At 33.0% G+C, this 16,422-nt stretch overlaps 3 protein-coding genes across 3 annotated transcripts; 2 read left to right on the top strand and 1 right to left on the bottom strand.

Annotated features, from left to right (window-relative positions):
• Positions 1-1,407: 1,407 nt before the first annotated feature.
• Positions 1,408-4,755, top strand: LOC143920881 (uncharacterized). The gene is made up of 4 exons (XM_077443885.1): positions 1,408-1,542; positions 3,784-3,992; positions 4,068-4,261; positions 4,352-4,755. The coding sequence occupies exons 2-4, from the start codon at positions 3,802-3,804 to the stop codon at positions 4,522-4,524; spliced, it is 558 nt and encodes a 185-aa protein (XP_077300011.1). The 5' UTR covers positions 1,408-1,542; positions 3,784-3,801; the 3' UTR covers positions 4,525-4,755.
• Positions 4,756-5,691: 936 nt separating this feature from the next.
• On the bottom strand, positions 5,692-9,303 carry SuUR (Suppressor of Under-Replication). Its single transcript, XM_077443844.1, has 6 exons — positions 9,011-9,303; positions 8,790-8,938; positions 7,925-8,111; positions 7,668-7,837; positions 7,382-7,594; positions 5,692-7,306 (listed from the first exon to the last, which is right to left on the bottom strand). The coding sequence occupies exons 2-6, from the start codon at positions 8,928-8,930 to the stop codon at positions 6,722-6,724; spliced, it is 1,296 nt and encodes a 431-aa protein (XP_077299970.1). The 5' UTR covers positions 8,931-8,938; positions 9,011-9,303; the 3' UTR covers positions 5,692-6,721.
• Positions 9,304-10,565: 1,262 nt separating this feature from the next.
• On the top strand, positions 10,566-15,747 carry Dis3 (exosome complex exonuclease RRP44-like protein Dis3). The gene is made up of 13 exons (XM_077444910.1): positions 10,566-10,778; positions 10,931-11,259; positions 11,336-11,535; positions 11,619-11,848; positions 11,928-12,210; positions 12,288-12,574; positions 12,648-12,885; positions 12,974-13,269; positions 14,099-14,305; positions 14,379-14,599; positions 14,672-14,840; positions 14,930-15,097; positions 15,176-15,747. Exons 1-13 carry the CDS (start codon positions 10,707-10,709, stop codon positions 15,434-15,436), a joined length of 2,961 nt encoding a protein of 986 aa, XP_077301036.1. The 5' UTR covers positions 10,566-10,706; the 3' UTR covers positions 15,437-15,747.
• Positions 15,748-16,422: the final 675 nt, after the last annotated feature.

Here is a 16,422-nt window from a genome sequence, read left to right as displayed (position 1 = left end):
GTTATGTTATTACCTATCAAAATAGTTTCCAATACATGTATGTATTATGTGTTAATGAATGAATTATGTAGTATAGCACCCATTCTTACTATAATATTTATGAAAAAACAAATAAACGATAGTAAATATGTAGGTATGTACATACATATTACATTTATTACATATTGGTTGAAACAAATCAATGATTTAATCAGAATTTCATGCCTTTTTTATATTCTTCGGATATTTCTGATTTCAGCGGTAGTATACATTTCATCCGTTCGAATGAAACAGCTTATTTTACCTACTCAAGTTATCGTCTTGCAAGTTATCTTATATCTTCTATAGTATGTAAATATTAATGTTTGTTTTTTCGCAATGTAAATCTACAGTTTTCAATTTAGAACTAATAAATTTGCTATACGCCTGTGTGCAAACTTAAATCGGCCGCTCTTTAATTTTATTAGCATTTGTATAAATCATAATAAAAAAATAAAATGCATGCACGTTGTGCAAAAATCTTACCTTGTGATATAGTGTTGAAAATTTTAATCATAATAAAAATTAACCAGAAAACCAAAATGTTAAGTTCTGAATAGGCCCAGACGATAAGAGACTGGACGTTTAGTTCTGAATAAGACCAGACGACAAAACACTAACGTTTTCAAGTTCATTCATGAAAATATAATTTTTTACCCCGAATTCCACATATAGAACATTGGTATTTCGATGACCAACTAATACTCAATATCCTCGAAGAAATACATCTGGCAGTCGCAATGATAATAATACATAAAATACCTAGTTCTATGCGGACCGAAGCTATACCTGCTATCCCGTTATTTTCCCGATTTATAGTTCGGGCAACAAAAGCAATCCACAAGTATACAATAAGAAAACCTAAATGCATTTTAAAAAGTACGATGTATTGTTTTGTACTTTTTAAGGAATATCATGTTTTCGACTCTCATTTCTTTCGGCCGCCTTTATATTTCGGCTGCCTGTGTGGGTTGCACACTTTATACATATGGTAGGCGCGGCCCTGGCTATACTATTTCACGTTATTCTAATTTAGACTATAGTATAGGATTTATGATCTTTATTTCTGCAGCCCCACCACTATGAATTTTCACGAGCCGCTCCTGGCTACAATACTAACGAGAACTCGAGTGCCAAATATTCCGTATTCGCGATTTTCATAGCAAAAATTGTCTTTTGGGCGATCGCAATGTGCGTAACAATCCAATTACTGATCTTTCATAGGGTACATTACTAGTTGATTATAACATGAGAACACTATTGAAATCTACATATTTATAAGCATAACAGTACATAATATGTATTATAGAATGTGTAGGAATGTAGATTTAGAATTTTTCATTAAATTTCACATTGTTTCTCTTATTTTTTTAAAAATCAAACATTTAGTTATGGAAACTGTGCTCGGAGCAAAATGTAAATCGCGTACAGCACAAGGAAGTGACGGGAATATTGTTTATCTCAGTTTAGCTGGAATACTCGCCTGGAGCTGAGCGTGCATTCGTGGGCGTTTGTACACTAATGGTACGTGTTCACGTCCAAAAATAATATTATTTACCTACGTACAACATTTCTATCATTTCATGATCACACCACAACTCACAAGGTCACGTTTATATAATATTTAAATGTATGATAAAATTGAAACCAACTAAACATATGTAGAAAATGAAAAAATACAACATACATATGTGCATCGACAAATAGGTCAGCAAATCGAAATGTGTTGGAAGATAACATATGTACATATGTATGCACATTAACGTCAGCGATTCTCAAGTTTTGGGATATTTCTTTTAATTAGATTCACGAATTAGGTCAAGTTCAAAATTGGGTAACGAAATTTACTATGTATGTAAGTACATCATCGCGCGATAAGCTTGCATATTTAAAACAAAATTGGGTATCAAAGTATAATAAATTGTGATAGTGCGGATGTCTTTCCGGTGTTGTTGTAGTGAATGGAACCATCAAACCTCATTTTGTTTAAAAAATCATCATTAAAAATATTTTTTTTTGTAATAAAAACTGCGCGAATGTTACTGTGAAGTTGGTTTATAAAATGGCTTTCTTTATTTTGATTTTCTTGCAAGTCTGGTTCCACTTATAACGACCAGCAACCGGTCGCGGCTATGCAAGAATCTTTCTTGATTCCCGACAAGGGGCGTCATTTAGGAGAGGTTTTTTATTTTCTATTTACTTATTTTATTATTGAAAACATATGGGATCCATGAATGTGTGCGGGAGGATATTCAAAGTCAAAGTCTTTACGCAACTCGTTTAATATGCCAGGTGTTCCGTGATCGAGATTTTAGTGACGTGCGTGAGATCGCCTTTTCCGGAATAATCACCGAACCTGATTTTTTTTATGTATGCGGAGCAAAATCTAAATAAGAGGACGTGCTTTTTACTTTATTTTCGTAAGGGCATTACTAAAATTCTGCATGCCACTGATAATTAATTATAAATATTCAAAAATAGTTATCTTTCATATACACGAGTTTTACAATTTTTAACATATTACAACACCCCCACCCCGCCTTAGAAAGACTAAAACCATCAAATTTGTCAAAACCTGCCTCCTCCCCCCCTTGGAAAAGGCTGAAATGACGTCCCTGATTTTCGGATCATTATTTTTTAAAACTTAATACTTACACGTTACATATACTTATTTATTTATTTATTTATTACAATAAATGTACACCCGTCATTACAGATCGCTCCAATGCGACGAGTATACGATAACGGTCAGAATACAATAATACATAGAATATAATAATTAATCAAGTACAGAAATAATAATCATAGAGACATCTATGGATTCTTTTTAGATTTTGTGCACAATTATTATTACAATTTTTATACACATAATAAACACGAAATTATAGAGATGTCTATAGATTTCAGATTACTGTGTATAATTTCTACAAATTATACACACAGATTTGTACCAACAGGAAATGATCTATTACCAATTTTCAGGAACCGTTTCAACAATGATCAGATAAAATTGGCAAACTCTGATAGAGAAACGATCGATTTGGAGTCACAAAACCCCCAAATCTAACCAGCAGTTTGACGACTCGAACCATCGATCTCAGTGGTGCTAAATATATACGCTACCATTAAGCCAAACTGCTGGCTACATATGTACTAGTCGATCTCCGTCAGTAAATAATTGCATACATTTCAGAGTTTACCGATGTATAAATCTTACTAAAAATGTACATAAGTATCTACATATGTACATTATTTTTTTTATATTGAGACAATTTCGAGAATTTGTTCTAAACATAAAGTGTAACATAATGTGTGTATGATATTATACCAGGATATCAGTATACATAATAAATAAATAATATCAATTCAACTTTTTTTTATAGATGAACGTCTATGTTTACCCTCATTATCATATTCTTTTATATCTGATACATTTTACTTTATAATGTATACGATTTATCCGAGTCATTTTACTGCTACTTTTATGTATTATGCACACCAATTTATTCAGCAAATATCAAGTTTCACTATCGCTTGCATGAAAGGTGAACCTATACCTTTATATTATATGAATAATGATTACGTTGACTAACAATGCATCGAGAATATGTACAGCTTTTATCATTTTATTAGTATATTATATATTTTAACTGGTGATCTACCTGTTTGCATAAATACAAATACGTAGATAGAATAAATCTGTTGATCGTTATTTGGCAACTGTATTAATCTATTTTCTATACAAGTATTATTATTTAATTGCAGATATAATAACAATACGAAATGCAAACAATCATGTGGAGTAGACGACGCATCATAGCAATTATCATCATAAGTATTATTGCATATATACTTTTGCGAAACAAGAATTACAAATATTCAACGGAGACTGTTCTGAAAAATGTACATGCCCAAGCCGTCTGGGAATTCAGTGCCGACTTCAGCAACACGAAAAAACACTTGATTCCTTACATGTAATTAAAACCTTATAACAATAATCAATCACTTTACAAATTAGTCTTATCGTAATATAATTTGCACGTTTTTAGGGACAAATTTTCTATAGTGTCTGAGAGTGGTAACTACGATCATTGGAAATATTCTGTTAAATATGAAGAGACTTTACCGGTGTGGCCGTATTTAAAAGCGTACGCCGATGGACACATTTCGGTCAGAACTGACGGAGGCAAATATGTCATTTCTTCTGATCATAACCTTTGCTATTTGTATGGATTGGCTTGTTGTAAGTTCTGATTGAATTTTAATGTATATATATATATCTATGCATATACATAAACGAATAATGTGGAAGTATTTCTGTTGTATATTTCAGCGAAATCTCACTGTGATTTCTATATGAGCGATAAAGGTAAAGAAGATACTCTTTACAGGGAAGAAATAGTGTACGAGTGTCCGCCATTATTGAGCAGTTGGTGTGCGAAAATGGCACATCTGACTAGAACCTGGTATATAGATAATTTGAAAGTTTATTTCAAACAAAAATAAATTCAATAGTCTTGAATTATGTACATGTACTTAATTTCTTTTATAATGTTAGTAATGCTGTATGTAAGTTGTCTTTTATTTTTGCAATTGTATATGTTTTCTTTTATTTTGTATTTGTTTAATTTAATAAAAATATAATTGAAATAACTACTATTTTACCTGATGAAATATCATTGCATGGGTTATGGCATATTAAGTTATTAAATAAAAAAAAAATAAAAGTAATGTGTCAGTGCTGTGTTCGATTTAATATTTATATTTAATAATAATAATAATATTTATATTTATTATAAAAAAGGTAAAAAAAACTACCTACCTACATATCCAGCAGCCTGGCTCAGTGGTTGGGCTTTTGCCTAGCATCGAGAGGCGCCGAGTTCGATCCCGTGAGTTGACCTCGATTGAAAATAATTTATTCCGAGTTTATCTGTAATGCTGCTGGTCAGACTTGGATATTTGTGACTCCAGGTCGATCGTTTCCTATCAGAGTTTGCCAATTTTTCTGATTCCATTGTTGGAACGGCTCCTCGATTAAATTGGCTAAAAACCTTCCTACCTACTATGTCACCACTATTTGAGTATGATTAATGTACAATCAAATTTATGCACAGGTTAAAATTCATAGATGTCTCGTTAATTACGAGTTCTTAGTGTCTCGTAAATCAGCGACTTGTGTAATAAAAATCAGACGTAAAAATCAAAAGCGAAGTAAGAAGAGACTAGTAAAAATGCTGCATTGTTTGTAACTGGCCAGGAAAACGCATTGGGGTTTACCTGTTGGGCCTTCCTGGTATATATATAATTAAAAAAATAAATATAAAACACCATTAGAAAAATTAATTAATCGAATAAATTTTCAATGGATGGCGATATATGCTCAGAGACTTGGCGCCGTCTATTAGCCTAGAGGAAACATTGGTTGCTAATAGTATATATAGAAGTTTGTTCTGTTGTTATTACTTCGTATTATATTCGAACGTTTTGTTGACTACTATATTCGTGTTATACCTGTAACGTATGTACATATGTATGTCGAATCGAAACGACTATTATAGTACGGTGAGCGTTATCTTACACAGACAGACAGACACACAGAATAACGATATTATACATATATATGATATAGATTTTTTCCAATTCAATTAATATTAAAAATAAGTAACAAGTCCACCTACAAAATTATTTTATTGATAAATTAATTACAAAAATTTGAATAAATACATCAAAATTAAAAATGACCAAAAAACCAATACAAAATTTAACAATTATTATGCGAAATATATTTCATAGCAAAAGCAATAGACTTTTCATTTTATTGTTAAAGAAACAAAGAATGATTGTGTAAAAGTATAACAATAAATATTTTCACTAAATTATAAATATAAAAATATTAATTACATTAGGACTCACGTTTATAATAGCAGCAAAAGAAAAACAAGTCAATAGTCGTTTCATGAAAACGTGAAAACAATACACCAATAAATTAAATAAATTAAGTGTATATGATACAAAGTAAGAATACAAAAAATAAAAATGGTATAATTTGAAATATAAATACATAACAATTTTAAATAAGTAAGATACAACATTTATGTATATATAATAATATATGATTATGTTAGTTGTATATAGGTACATATATATATGGGAAGATTTAAGCGTGTCAGACTTTCAACTTTACATTATGAATATATGTAAATGTTTGATAAATTGAAATTCATTCACTGTTCATATCGCTAGCTTTTGTTGTAAAAGGAAACTATTTATATTTCAACGTAATATGATGCATTAAAACATTAAGTTTTAATCATTCTATAATTAGCGTAAAATTATGATTGAAGTTATACCGAAAATTCAAAAATATTCATGGTTTATGCAATCGAAGTCCAATTATTTAAACAAACAACAATACTCAGGTTTAAATATAGCATTTGTGCATATTTAATACACATAATACATACTGATAATAAATATATTGTTTAAAATTATGAATAGTAAATGTTAAAACAATATCTGTGTATATATGTATACAGTTTTTGTTTTTATATATAATATCATATTTATATAAAACTACGCTGCTTCTGACATATGTTATTAAAATTGTACAACTAAATAAAAAAAAAGCTTCAATGGAAAATTTAACTTAATAAGTATTACATAAAATTGCCATATTTGTGATAAATTGCCTATTGAAAATTTATCTAGTAATACTCTTTGAAGCAAACAACAAATTGTCTAACATTTTGAATGTTTTAGTTTCTGTATTGTTTTGTATTTCTTCTGGCTCTTTGACGGGAGTTTCAAATGTATCAGACGTATTATTATTTTTTACTCTAGTATCAGTGAAAAGTATTTCCAAGAAGTGGCTTTTATTATTCTCAATTGTGCCGGAGTGAGATATTTCAGCATCCATTGCCTCGACTTTACCTCTATCTACATTATTATTAGTGTTGGTTTCTACTGGATCACTGTAAATGTCGTTTAAGACCTTTTTGCTTCGTTTCACTTTCAAACCCGTTATATCTTTAGTTCCCCTTCTTTTTGCATTATCCATGTCATAGAGATTTTTCGGCTTTGGTGGAGATAAAATTGACGGTGAACACTGGTCGGATTCTGAATCGTTGACTTCAAAAATTTCCATTCTGTTATCTTCGACCAAAATCAACGAAGAAGTATCAGTTTTCTGGCTATCATTTAAAGCGCCTTCGGTAGAATTGTCAAAACTCTCATTTTCTTTGAAATTCTCGCATCCTTTCCACGCATGAAACATTCTTTTATAAATCTGAAACGAATAACACAAATGAAATACGAATTGTACAATATTATAAACAATAAAACAAAATTATAAATACAATACCTTAATTGGTATTAAAGGCAAGTCGTCTGAAACAGTACTTCTTGTACGTCTTAGTAACCATTGTTGCGAATAAATATTAAGTTGTTGTCGTCTCTTCCATGTTTCCATTATATCAAGACCATCTTGGACAAAATTATTGTCAAATGCCTTCAGAGGAAGTACATTACTCGGCGAAATCCAGCTCAATATTTTATACAATTCCTTAGCGCTATCCTAAACAAACATTTAAAATTAGACACTATGATATTAGAATAATAATTACTACTATACAAAAAATATCACATACAATCAAGTTTTCCTTCGCTAACCACAATTTAAATTTACACTTAATTTTACGTAGAAATTTCACTGCACCATTTGCATTCAAATCATCGACAACGACAATTCCCCAATCCTGATGTTGTACTACGGTTGAATCGCTCAATGAAGACAGATAGAAACCAGTTCGAACAACATCTATGAAAAATAATATACACACATATTATACAGATTTCATTTTTACGCTGCACACAATTGTAGAAGGAAAGGAATGTATGTACACACCTCCGTTATAAATGGCAGCTGTAAAATTTGACCAGTTTTGTAGATGAAACAACCAATGATCGAAACGAATATCTTCACATATTATAAGACAGTTAGACGCATTGGCTGATACTATGGCAGAAGCAAAGAGTACAGTCTGTACAGTTTTCCCAAGTCCCTCATCGTCGTTTAATATTGCACCATCACTCTTAAAGTTAAGTTTATAAATTATACTTCACATACAATCAGTATCATTTTAAAATTGAAGGCCTCGGGGCAAGAGAGTGCCAACCCTCATTTTGGTCAAAATTGAACTGAGTATGCCCAGATCTATGTAAATTAATCATAAGCTATATTTTGATCCAAATACATTTCATTTTTGACCAATAGATGCCTTTATAGCCCTTGTGCATTTTTTTACGGAATTAATGTTTTATGAATAACTAGTGACAAGAAAGTGTCAACCTCAATAAGTAAGTGACGAAATGTTTGACTTGTTTGAATGTGTTAACATCAGTATTGCTGAGGATTCTAATGATTCTGTACTTGATCCCGATTATGTTCCGATATCTTGTAACTCTTCAGGAAGTGAAAATGAGGTATGTAGCTTGACACTATATTCTCCAATATTTAAACAAAAGATTTGTGAGGTTAGGTTTGGAATATAGTGTCAACCCACAATTTTTGATATGCACCATTTTATGTTTAATATATTAATGATTTGATATTTTTTTGTTACAGGTATTATTAAGGATATATCATTAAAGCAAATAAAAATTGATTTATGGATTTGAACAAAGTTTAAAATTGATTTATCTCAAAACTACCGAAATGAGGGTTGACACTATCTTGCCCTGAGGCCTTCAATTCATGGGGAGAAATTTACCAATAAATATTGATTGTATAAAAATCGTATCCCTTCAATTTGAAACGCTTTGAGAGAATGTGTATAAGAGTCAGAAATTTGAATATGGATACCGCTGGAATTTAAACACGGTGGTGATAAGCGCAGCGGCTTACTTTTCATATTTATATCTGCAATGTAAAAAAATGAGTTACCTCTAATACGATTAACACTATTGTATTTATTGAGTGGAGGACACGTACCGTGATGAGTTATGAGATTTGCTGATTGACCCTGTGTAGTATGGAGAGCGTCATCAGTAATATGTAGAGCATCTCCAGATAGAAGAGAGCCACGAACACGGAGATGCTGGTCTTGTAACCGTCGATGTCCTCGATTTCTTGCAGCATCGGATCGGCCACCAGTCAACTACCAGTTAACCACCTGTTAACTTCTCGTTAGCCTCCCGTTAACTACCCCACCCCACTGCCCTCCACATCAACTGTCACACTTTTGACAGTTTAACTCAGTGTTGCTACACGTTCAAACCCAAAAGGAAAAAAAAGTGACATCTTCAAATCATTTGATCTCTAACTAGTTTTGACAATGACAATTATTTGTATCATGAATACGGAATATTTGGCACTCGAGTTATCGTTAGTATGATAGTTATCATTAGTATTGTTACGTACACTGCAATCGGATTAGGCCCAGTAGCATCCCAGAGACTGTGTGACCGTTATAATTGGTTTCAAGGATTATCTCTAGACTAAGTGCATGTCGGCTAAAAAATGGCCACCGAATTGGCCGCTATTGGTCCGTTCTCAGAAGTGACCGATACCGTGGGACTGAGTGTCGTGGGAATATACATCCGAGTACGTGCCGAAACAATAGGGAAGTAACCGGACGTCAAAGATGCCTTGAGCGACCTATCCGTTATAAGGTAGTACTTGGCGATATCAAGACATTCTGGACGGAGCACTGCCAGTGCGTGTATCTCCTTAATCATCAATAACTGCTGTGACACGACTTTGACCTTTTACTTGGATCCTCTACCCACCCCTACGCAACAGTATGATGGACTTTTCGGCTGCCAGATATTCCGTTATAGAGATTTTAGTGACTTTTGGGGAAGCGCTTTGTGGGCAACAATCACCGAACCGTTTTGGGCGTGGTTTGATTAATTTGCGATTATAAAAATCAATTTAATTGTTGTTAAGTATCGTCATTTATAGTTTGCTGTGCAAAGAAGGTAACGTGTAAAATTTAATTTTGACACAACGTCAAGTTACAGAAATGAAATATCTCAATATATTGTAACTTGAGAACAAGAAAGAGAGAGTATCCACTATTTAAGTGCATTCGTGGGTGAACAATAGACCCCTGGTCAGGCTAACGGGACTCAGAAAGTGCCCGGAAATGGATGCGCTAGAGTTCTCACATACCTGGGCGAGTACGTGCGTAAACAATAGACTCACCAGGATTAATCTTTACGTACCTAGACAATAGACACATTAATGGATCGGGAAAGCTGTGCTGTGCAACAACAGAAAACTTCCCAAATATTGCTCAGAATTTTTTTTTACGAGATTTGGGCAGTTTTGAATAATATTTGGGCAGTTTTATGTACGGAAATTTTCCTGTGCAACGAATTTTCGTGTGACAGGAGACCCGCGCGATTCACATTTGGGATGTAATCAACGAACCAGAGGTACACAAGGTAGATCAGATTATTATGAAGTGAGCATTGGATCCGTTTGGATCTCTCGAATCGTTGAATAAATGCTGTGAAGTGACTTTGACCTTTCATTTGGCGTGGAAGTATAGAAATGGTAATGGGCGAAGCAATGTGTGTTAGAACCATGTTTTTCGCCTGCCGATAGGTGCGGGCTGTCATAGTAGTTTGAAGTTTAACTTAATCGTTCCGAGTGGGACAAATTATTATTCCAGATAGACAAGATGGTGTTGACCGGATGTTCGGTTACCTCTAACACCTTCTTGGCACTCACGAAACGAGGAAATGTCCTTAAGGTATGAAAACACATGACGCAAAAGCTAGGTTAAGTTGTGCAGCGTGTCTATACGATGCAAACTTTATAGATGCGTCAAAATACAATTGATATGAATTCCTCGAATGCCGTTCTAACAAACATACCTTAATGTAATATATTGTGTCATTACAGATAGTGAGAGAGCATTACCTCCGTGATGATTTGTGGTGTGGGTCCATGTGCTGTTCGATTTGTCACCAAACTGATAACGACATAGTTCTTGAAAAATCTCCAGAGTCGCACAGCTCTACTCACACGTATCCTCACTACCTAGTTTTGGATACGAATGTGATTTTGAATCAGATTGACGTACTAGAAGAAGATATCATCACCAATGTTATAATATTGTATACAGTATTGAACGAAGTCAAACATCGTAGTAGCAGCATATACAAACGGTTGAATGATATAATAGGAAATCCTAAAAGGAAATTTTACATATTTGTCAACGAACATCACAAGTAATTCCATATTCTTAAATTACCATTCAGAATGTTTGTTTTTGTTTTTTATAATTAATAATAATGCACATTATAGAGAAACTTATGTAGAGAGAATGCCAGGCGAAAAGGAAAACGATAGGAACGATAGAGCAATTCGTGTTGCGTCCTCTTGGTACGGTGAACACATTTCTCTAAGCTTTTTCATTAAAAAGGACAAAATTAAAATCGTTTTGCTAACTGATGATGCTGATAACTTAAAGAAAGCTTGTGAAAGTGGTATTATTGCTAGCACAGGTATTTACATATATATATATTTTAATCATAATAATTATCTTTTAAAATAATCATATGTATATCATTATATATATACTTTACAGTTCGTGATTATGTTAAAAGTTTCAAAGCTTATCCTGGCCTCGAAGATAAATTATCTCATCACACTTTTGTATTGGAGAATAATATAAACGAATCACTTTTTCCTCCGCATTTAACTCCGCAACAAATACACGATGGTATAAAAACTGGAAAATTTTTGCAAGGCACATATTATGCATCCAGAGAAAACTTTTTAGAGGGTTCCGTAAATGTCGAGGGACACGAGAAATTTGTAAATTATTTTAAAATCGCTAACATTATATTTTATGCACATTTTATTGTTCTATTAATATTTATTTCATTTAAAATAGATTCTTGTACAAGGACGAGAGGGCTTAAACAGGGCAGTAGACGGCGACGTTGTCGCCATTGAACTTTTACCTGAAGATAAGTGGACGAATCCAAGTGAAATCGTACTGGAAGATGTTGAAGATGATCCTGGTGATATTTTAGAAGATGAAGAAATTGTTTTGTCGTCCAAGAGTAAGACGAAAGTTGATAAAGCTGATTTAACACCTACTGGAATGATTGTCGGTATTATAAGGCGAAAGTGGAGGCAATATTGTGGTATATTACAGCCGAGTTTAATTCAAGGTTTAATTGCAGTTCAATGATTATTTTTATTGCCTGATTATTGTATTTTTTTTTAATTATTATTTTTTTGTATTCAGGTGGCACACGTCATTTGTTCGTCCCAGCTGAACGAAAAATTCCCAAAGTTCGTATAGAAACGAGACAGGCCGAGACATTAAAATCGCAACGTATAATAGTTGCTATTGATTCTTGGCCAAGAAATTCCCGGTATCCACTAGGACATTTCGTGAGAGCCTTGGGGAAAATTGGCGATAAAGATACAGAAAATGAGGTATTGCTTTTGGAACATGATGTCCCCCATAGTAAGTTTAGCGAAGCCGTTTTGAGCTTTCTACCGAAACTTCCATGGGTCATTACCGAAAAGGTAAATATATTCTGCAAATAATTTATATATGTATATCGTAATCTTCAATTCTTATATGCTTAAAAACATGTAGGATGTTGCTGAACGAGTTGACCTACGTCACCTGGATATTTGTTCTGTGGATCCTCCCGGTTGTACTGATATTGATGATGCGCTACATTGTCGCAGTTTACCAAATGGTAATTATGAAGTGGGTGTTCACATCGCCGATGTTTCGCATTTCATCAGACCGGGAAATGCAATGGATAAAGAAGCCGCCAATAGGGCGACGACAGTATACCTCATCGATAAAAGGATAGACATGGTACCTGGTAAGGCTTCTGAAATTTATGCTGTGTGCTATATAATACACCCAAAGGTTTTGATTGTTTGTAATCTGTATGTATTTTTTGTTTTTAGATTTGTTGAGTTCCAATTTGTGTTCATTGCGTGGCGGTGAAGATAGATTTGCCTTTTCGTGTGTGTGGGAAATGGATGAAAATGCGAACATCATCAGCACAAAGTTCCATAAGAGTATAATCAAATCTAGACTTGCTATGACATATGAAGAAGCTCAGTTGAGAATCGACGATAAATCGCAGAATGATGCTATCGCTAAATCTTTGAGGAATCTTAATAATTTTGCTAAGACTTTGAAGAAACGGAGGATAGATAATGGAGCTTTAGTGTTGGCTTCAATGGAAATTAGGTTCCAGGTTTGTATAGTTATTAAAAAAATAAGCTATTTTTTTAGTATTCATTTATTGTCTCTTTTAAACCTGTATTTCCTTTTCTTGGTTTTTACATGCATATGTGATTTGTTTGACTTTTCCACTCCAATGTATTCTGCATATATTTGAAAAATGGAAAAAGATCTGGCATATAAATTTAGGGGTGTGATTTAACTGTACATTGAGAAAAATACTTTGTATCTTAAAAAAAATGTTTGTGCATTAAAATTTTGCATTATTTTCGGTGGATTAAACAATCTCGTATTGTGCATCGAATAAAATATTTTGGCATTATAAAGTGACCATTAAAAAATATTAAACGACCATTCGAAAAAACAGATTTTAGCATTACAAAAAGTGGTAACGTTGCAGTCAACTGTCAAAAGTGTTTACTTTTGTTTACGTATTACGTATGAATATGAATGATGATATCAGGTCGTAGGTGTCGAAGGTCGCAAGTCGAAGAGTAAAAAAATTAGGAATCCAGTAGAGAAAAGCGTTAGTCATTGTCAGTTCGTATTTTGGTATTCGTAACGTTGCCAATACAGTTCATCTGTCATTTTAATGCACATTTCATCCACTTTTTAAGTAGCAAATATTTTTTTCAATGATCAAAGCAAAATTTCTATTGCAATCTGTATCCGTCATTTAGAAATGCACACAATTTTTTTGTAATGCACACAAACTTTTTTTAATTTACAAAAACAATTTTAAATTTCTTTTTTAATTGCTTATTTATTTTATAACATGGACGTTTAAATTTTTCTCTATATTTAGTATTAATATCCGTTCATCATTGTATAATGACTTTCAGGTGGATTCAGAAACCCATGATCCGATAGAAGTAGAAGCTAAAAAGCAACGTGAAACAAATTCTATGGTTGAAGAGTTCATGTTGTTAGCCAATATATCAGTCGCGCAAAAGATCGATGTAGAATTCCCCGAATGTGCAATGTTGCGTCGTCATCCAGAGCCACCCCAAGCTAACTTCACACCACTCATTAAAGCCGGCCAAAACAGGGTTCGTTTTCAACCCTCTCACATTCTCATACAATCTCGATGTAGTATGTTAAATCGGCATTAAAAACTTTTAGGGTTATGAAATAATAACTACGACCGGAGGCGCTTTGGCGAAATCGCTCAATGACGCCGTCATGGACGACAATCCATTCTTCAACACGATGCTGAGGATATTGGCAACACGTTGCATGATGCAAGCCGTCTACTTCGCTAGTGGAACCCTTCAAAAGAACGATTTCTTCCATTATGGATTGGCTTGTCCAATATACACACATTTCACTTCACCGATTAGGAGGTTTGTTAGTATGTACATATATTTTAAAACATTTAAATAATGAAAAATCGATTCATACTGCTGTATTTTTAGATATGCTGATATAATTGTTCATCGATTGTTGGCCGCTTGCATCGGAGCTGATAGTACATATACTGAACTCCTTGACAGAAGAGTGACTTCTAAATTATGCGAAAATTTGAATTATCGAAATAGAATGGCACAGTATGCCGGTAGAGCATCAGTAGCGTTGAATACGCATGTAATTTTTTTTGTTATGAATTGTATAGTGTAATATATGTAGTATAATTTCATTTGCTCTTATGACCTGAATTCAATTTACATTTTTAGCTATTCTTTAGAGGAAAAGTTCAACGTGAAGAAGGTTATATTTTGTTTGTTAGAAAGAATGCCTTGCAAATTTTAATTCCCAAATTTGGATTGGAAGGTATTATATACGTCTCGGGAAAGAAGCTTAGTGCTAATCCAAAATCGCCCAAGTTTTCTTATAGTGAAGAAGTATGTAAATTATATATGTACATGTATTTTTCAATTTAAATATAATAATACAATTCATTCAACAAAACCATTTTCTAGCAACAAACGCAAACTTATGGAGATGTCGTCTTTCACTCATTCGATCCGGTTACGATTCAGTTGAGCTTAGACACGAGCAATGTTCAACACGAAAAGATAGTGTTGCAACTTGTCAAGCCGTATATTGAGGGATTTAGCGTTGGAGATGATGTTGTGATGGATGAAGATTCTTCAGCGAACGGTTCGAAGCGAAATCAAGAAGAAATCAAAACACCCAGTGGTGACAAGCAGGGTAAAAAGAAACGGAAAAGTATTAAGTGATTAAGTTAATTTCTATTGTGTATACACACTTACATACAATACAATTTTTACGTACAATATACATGTTTTGATTAATTGAAACGATTGTTTTATTTGTTTTTATTAATTTTATACTATTAACCCTTTGAGTGCTGACGTCTTTTCTGTTGAAAGCCCGCCACGCTGAAAATTTCGCCAACATTTCCAACTAGCATTATTTAGAAATCAGATATTAAAAATATAGCTTATCTAAACAAACCTTAGATAACTAACTCCGATGATTTCGAGTTTTGTAAAGGTGTGTTTGGGCTCTCTAATATAATATATCTTGCAACAATATAAAATAAAAAAAGAAGTCTATTATTGAATGTATTCTTCCAAATCTAGTTCCATCTTCTTCGTTGTTGTTAAAATGTAATAATGCTCACAAACTAAATTCCAAGTCACAATCTAAAATACTCAGCAGTTAGATTAGATTTTCATCGGGTAATTCTGCTATGGTTATAAATTCAGAAATTCCGGTGTAAGCGAGTCTTGATAAATGTTGACAAATGAGTGACACGGATTACACTACCCATGTTCAATGTATTATTTTTTCAATGCTATCTTTAAAAGCTTAGCAGGTAGTATTCTTGTTTACTTTATACATGTAAAATTTACAATGTCTATCAGCGTTTTGCAGGCTTGTGGACTTGTCAGCAAAACGCCAATCGGTGTTGGTCAGCATTCAAAGGGTTAAACCGGCAATTCTTGTATACTTATATGTTTGTATACATATTTATTCATTTTATCTTGAAAAATGGCCCAATGATTTTGATGAAATTACATACATACATATATACGCTACTCACCTTTTCTAACTATCCATTAAAATTTGGAAAAACTGTGAAGTAAGAAGAGCCTAGTAAAATCACCTTTGAACTTATACATACATATATAAGGAACGGGTGCACCTCACCGGATCGAATTAGAAATTCACGAAAAACCAAATGTGCGCGCACATTAAT

Source organism: Arctopsyche grandis, chromosome 13, assembly GCF_051622035.1.
Source record: "Arctopsyche grandis isolate Sample6627 chromosome 13, ASM5162203v2, whole genome shotgun sequence".
NCBI lineage: Eukaryota > Metazoa > Arthropoda > Insecta > Trichoptera > Hydropsychidae > Arctopsyche > Arctopsyche grandis.
The sequence above is the reverse complement of the archived record's forward strand: the minus strand, read 5'-3'. Positions and strand labels throughout refer to the sequence as shown.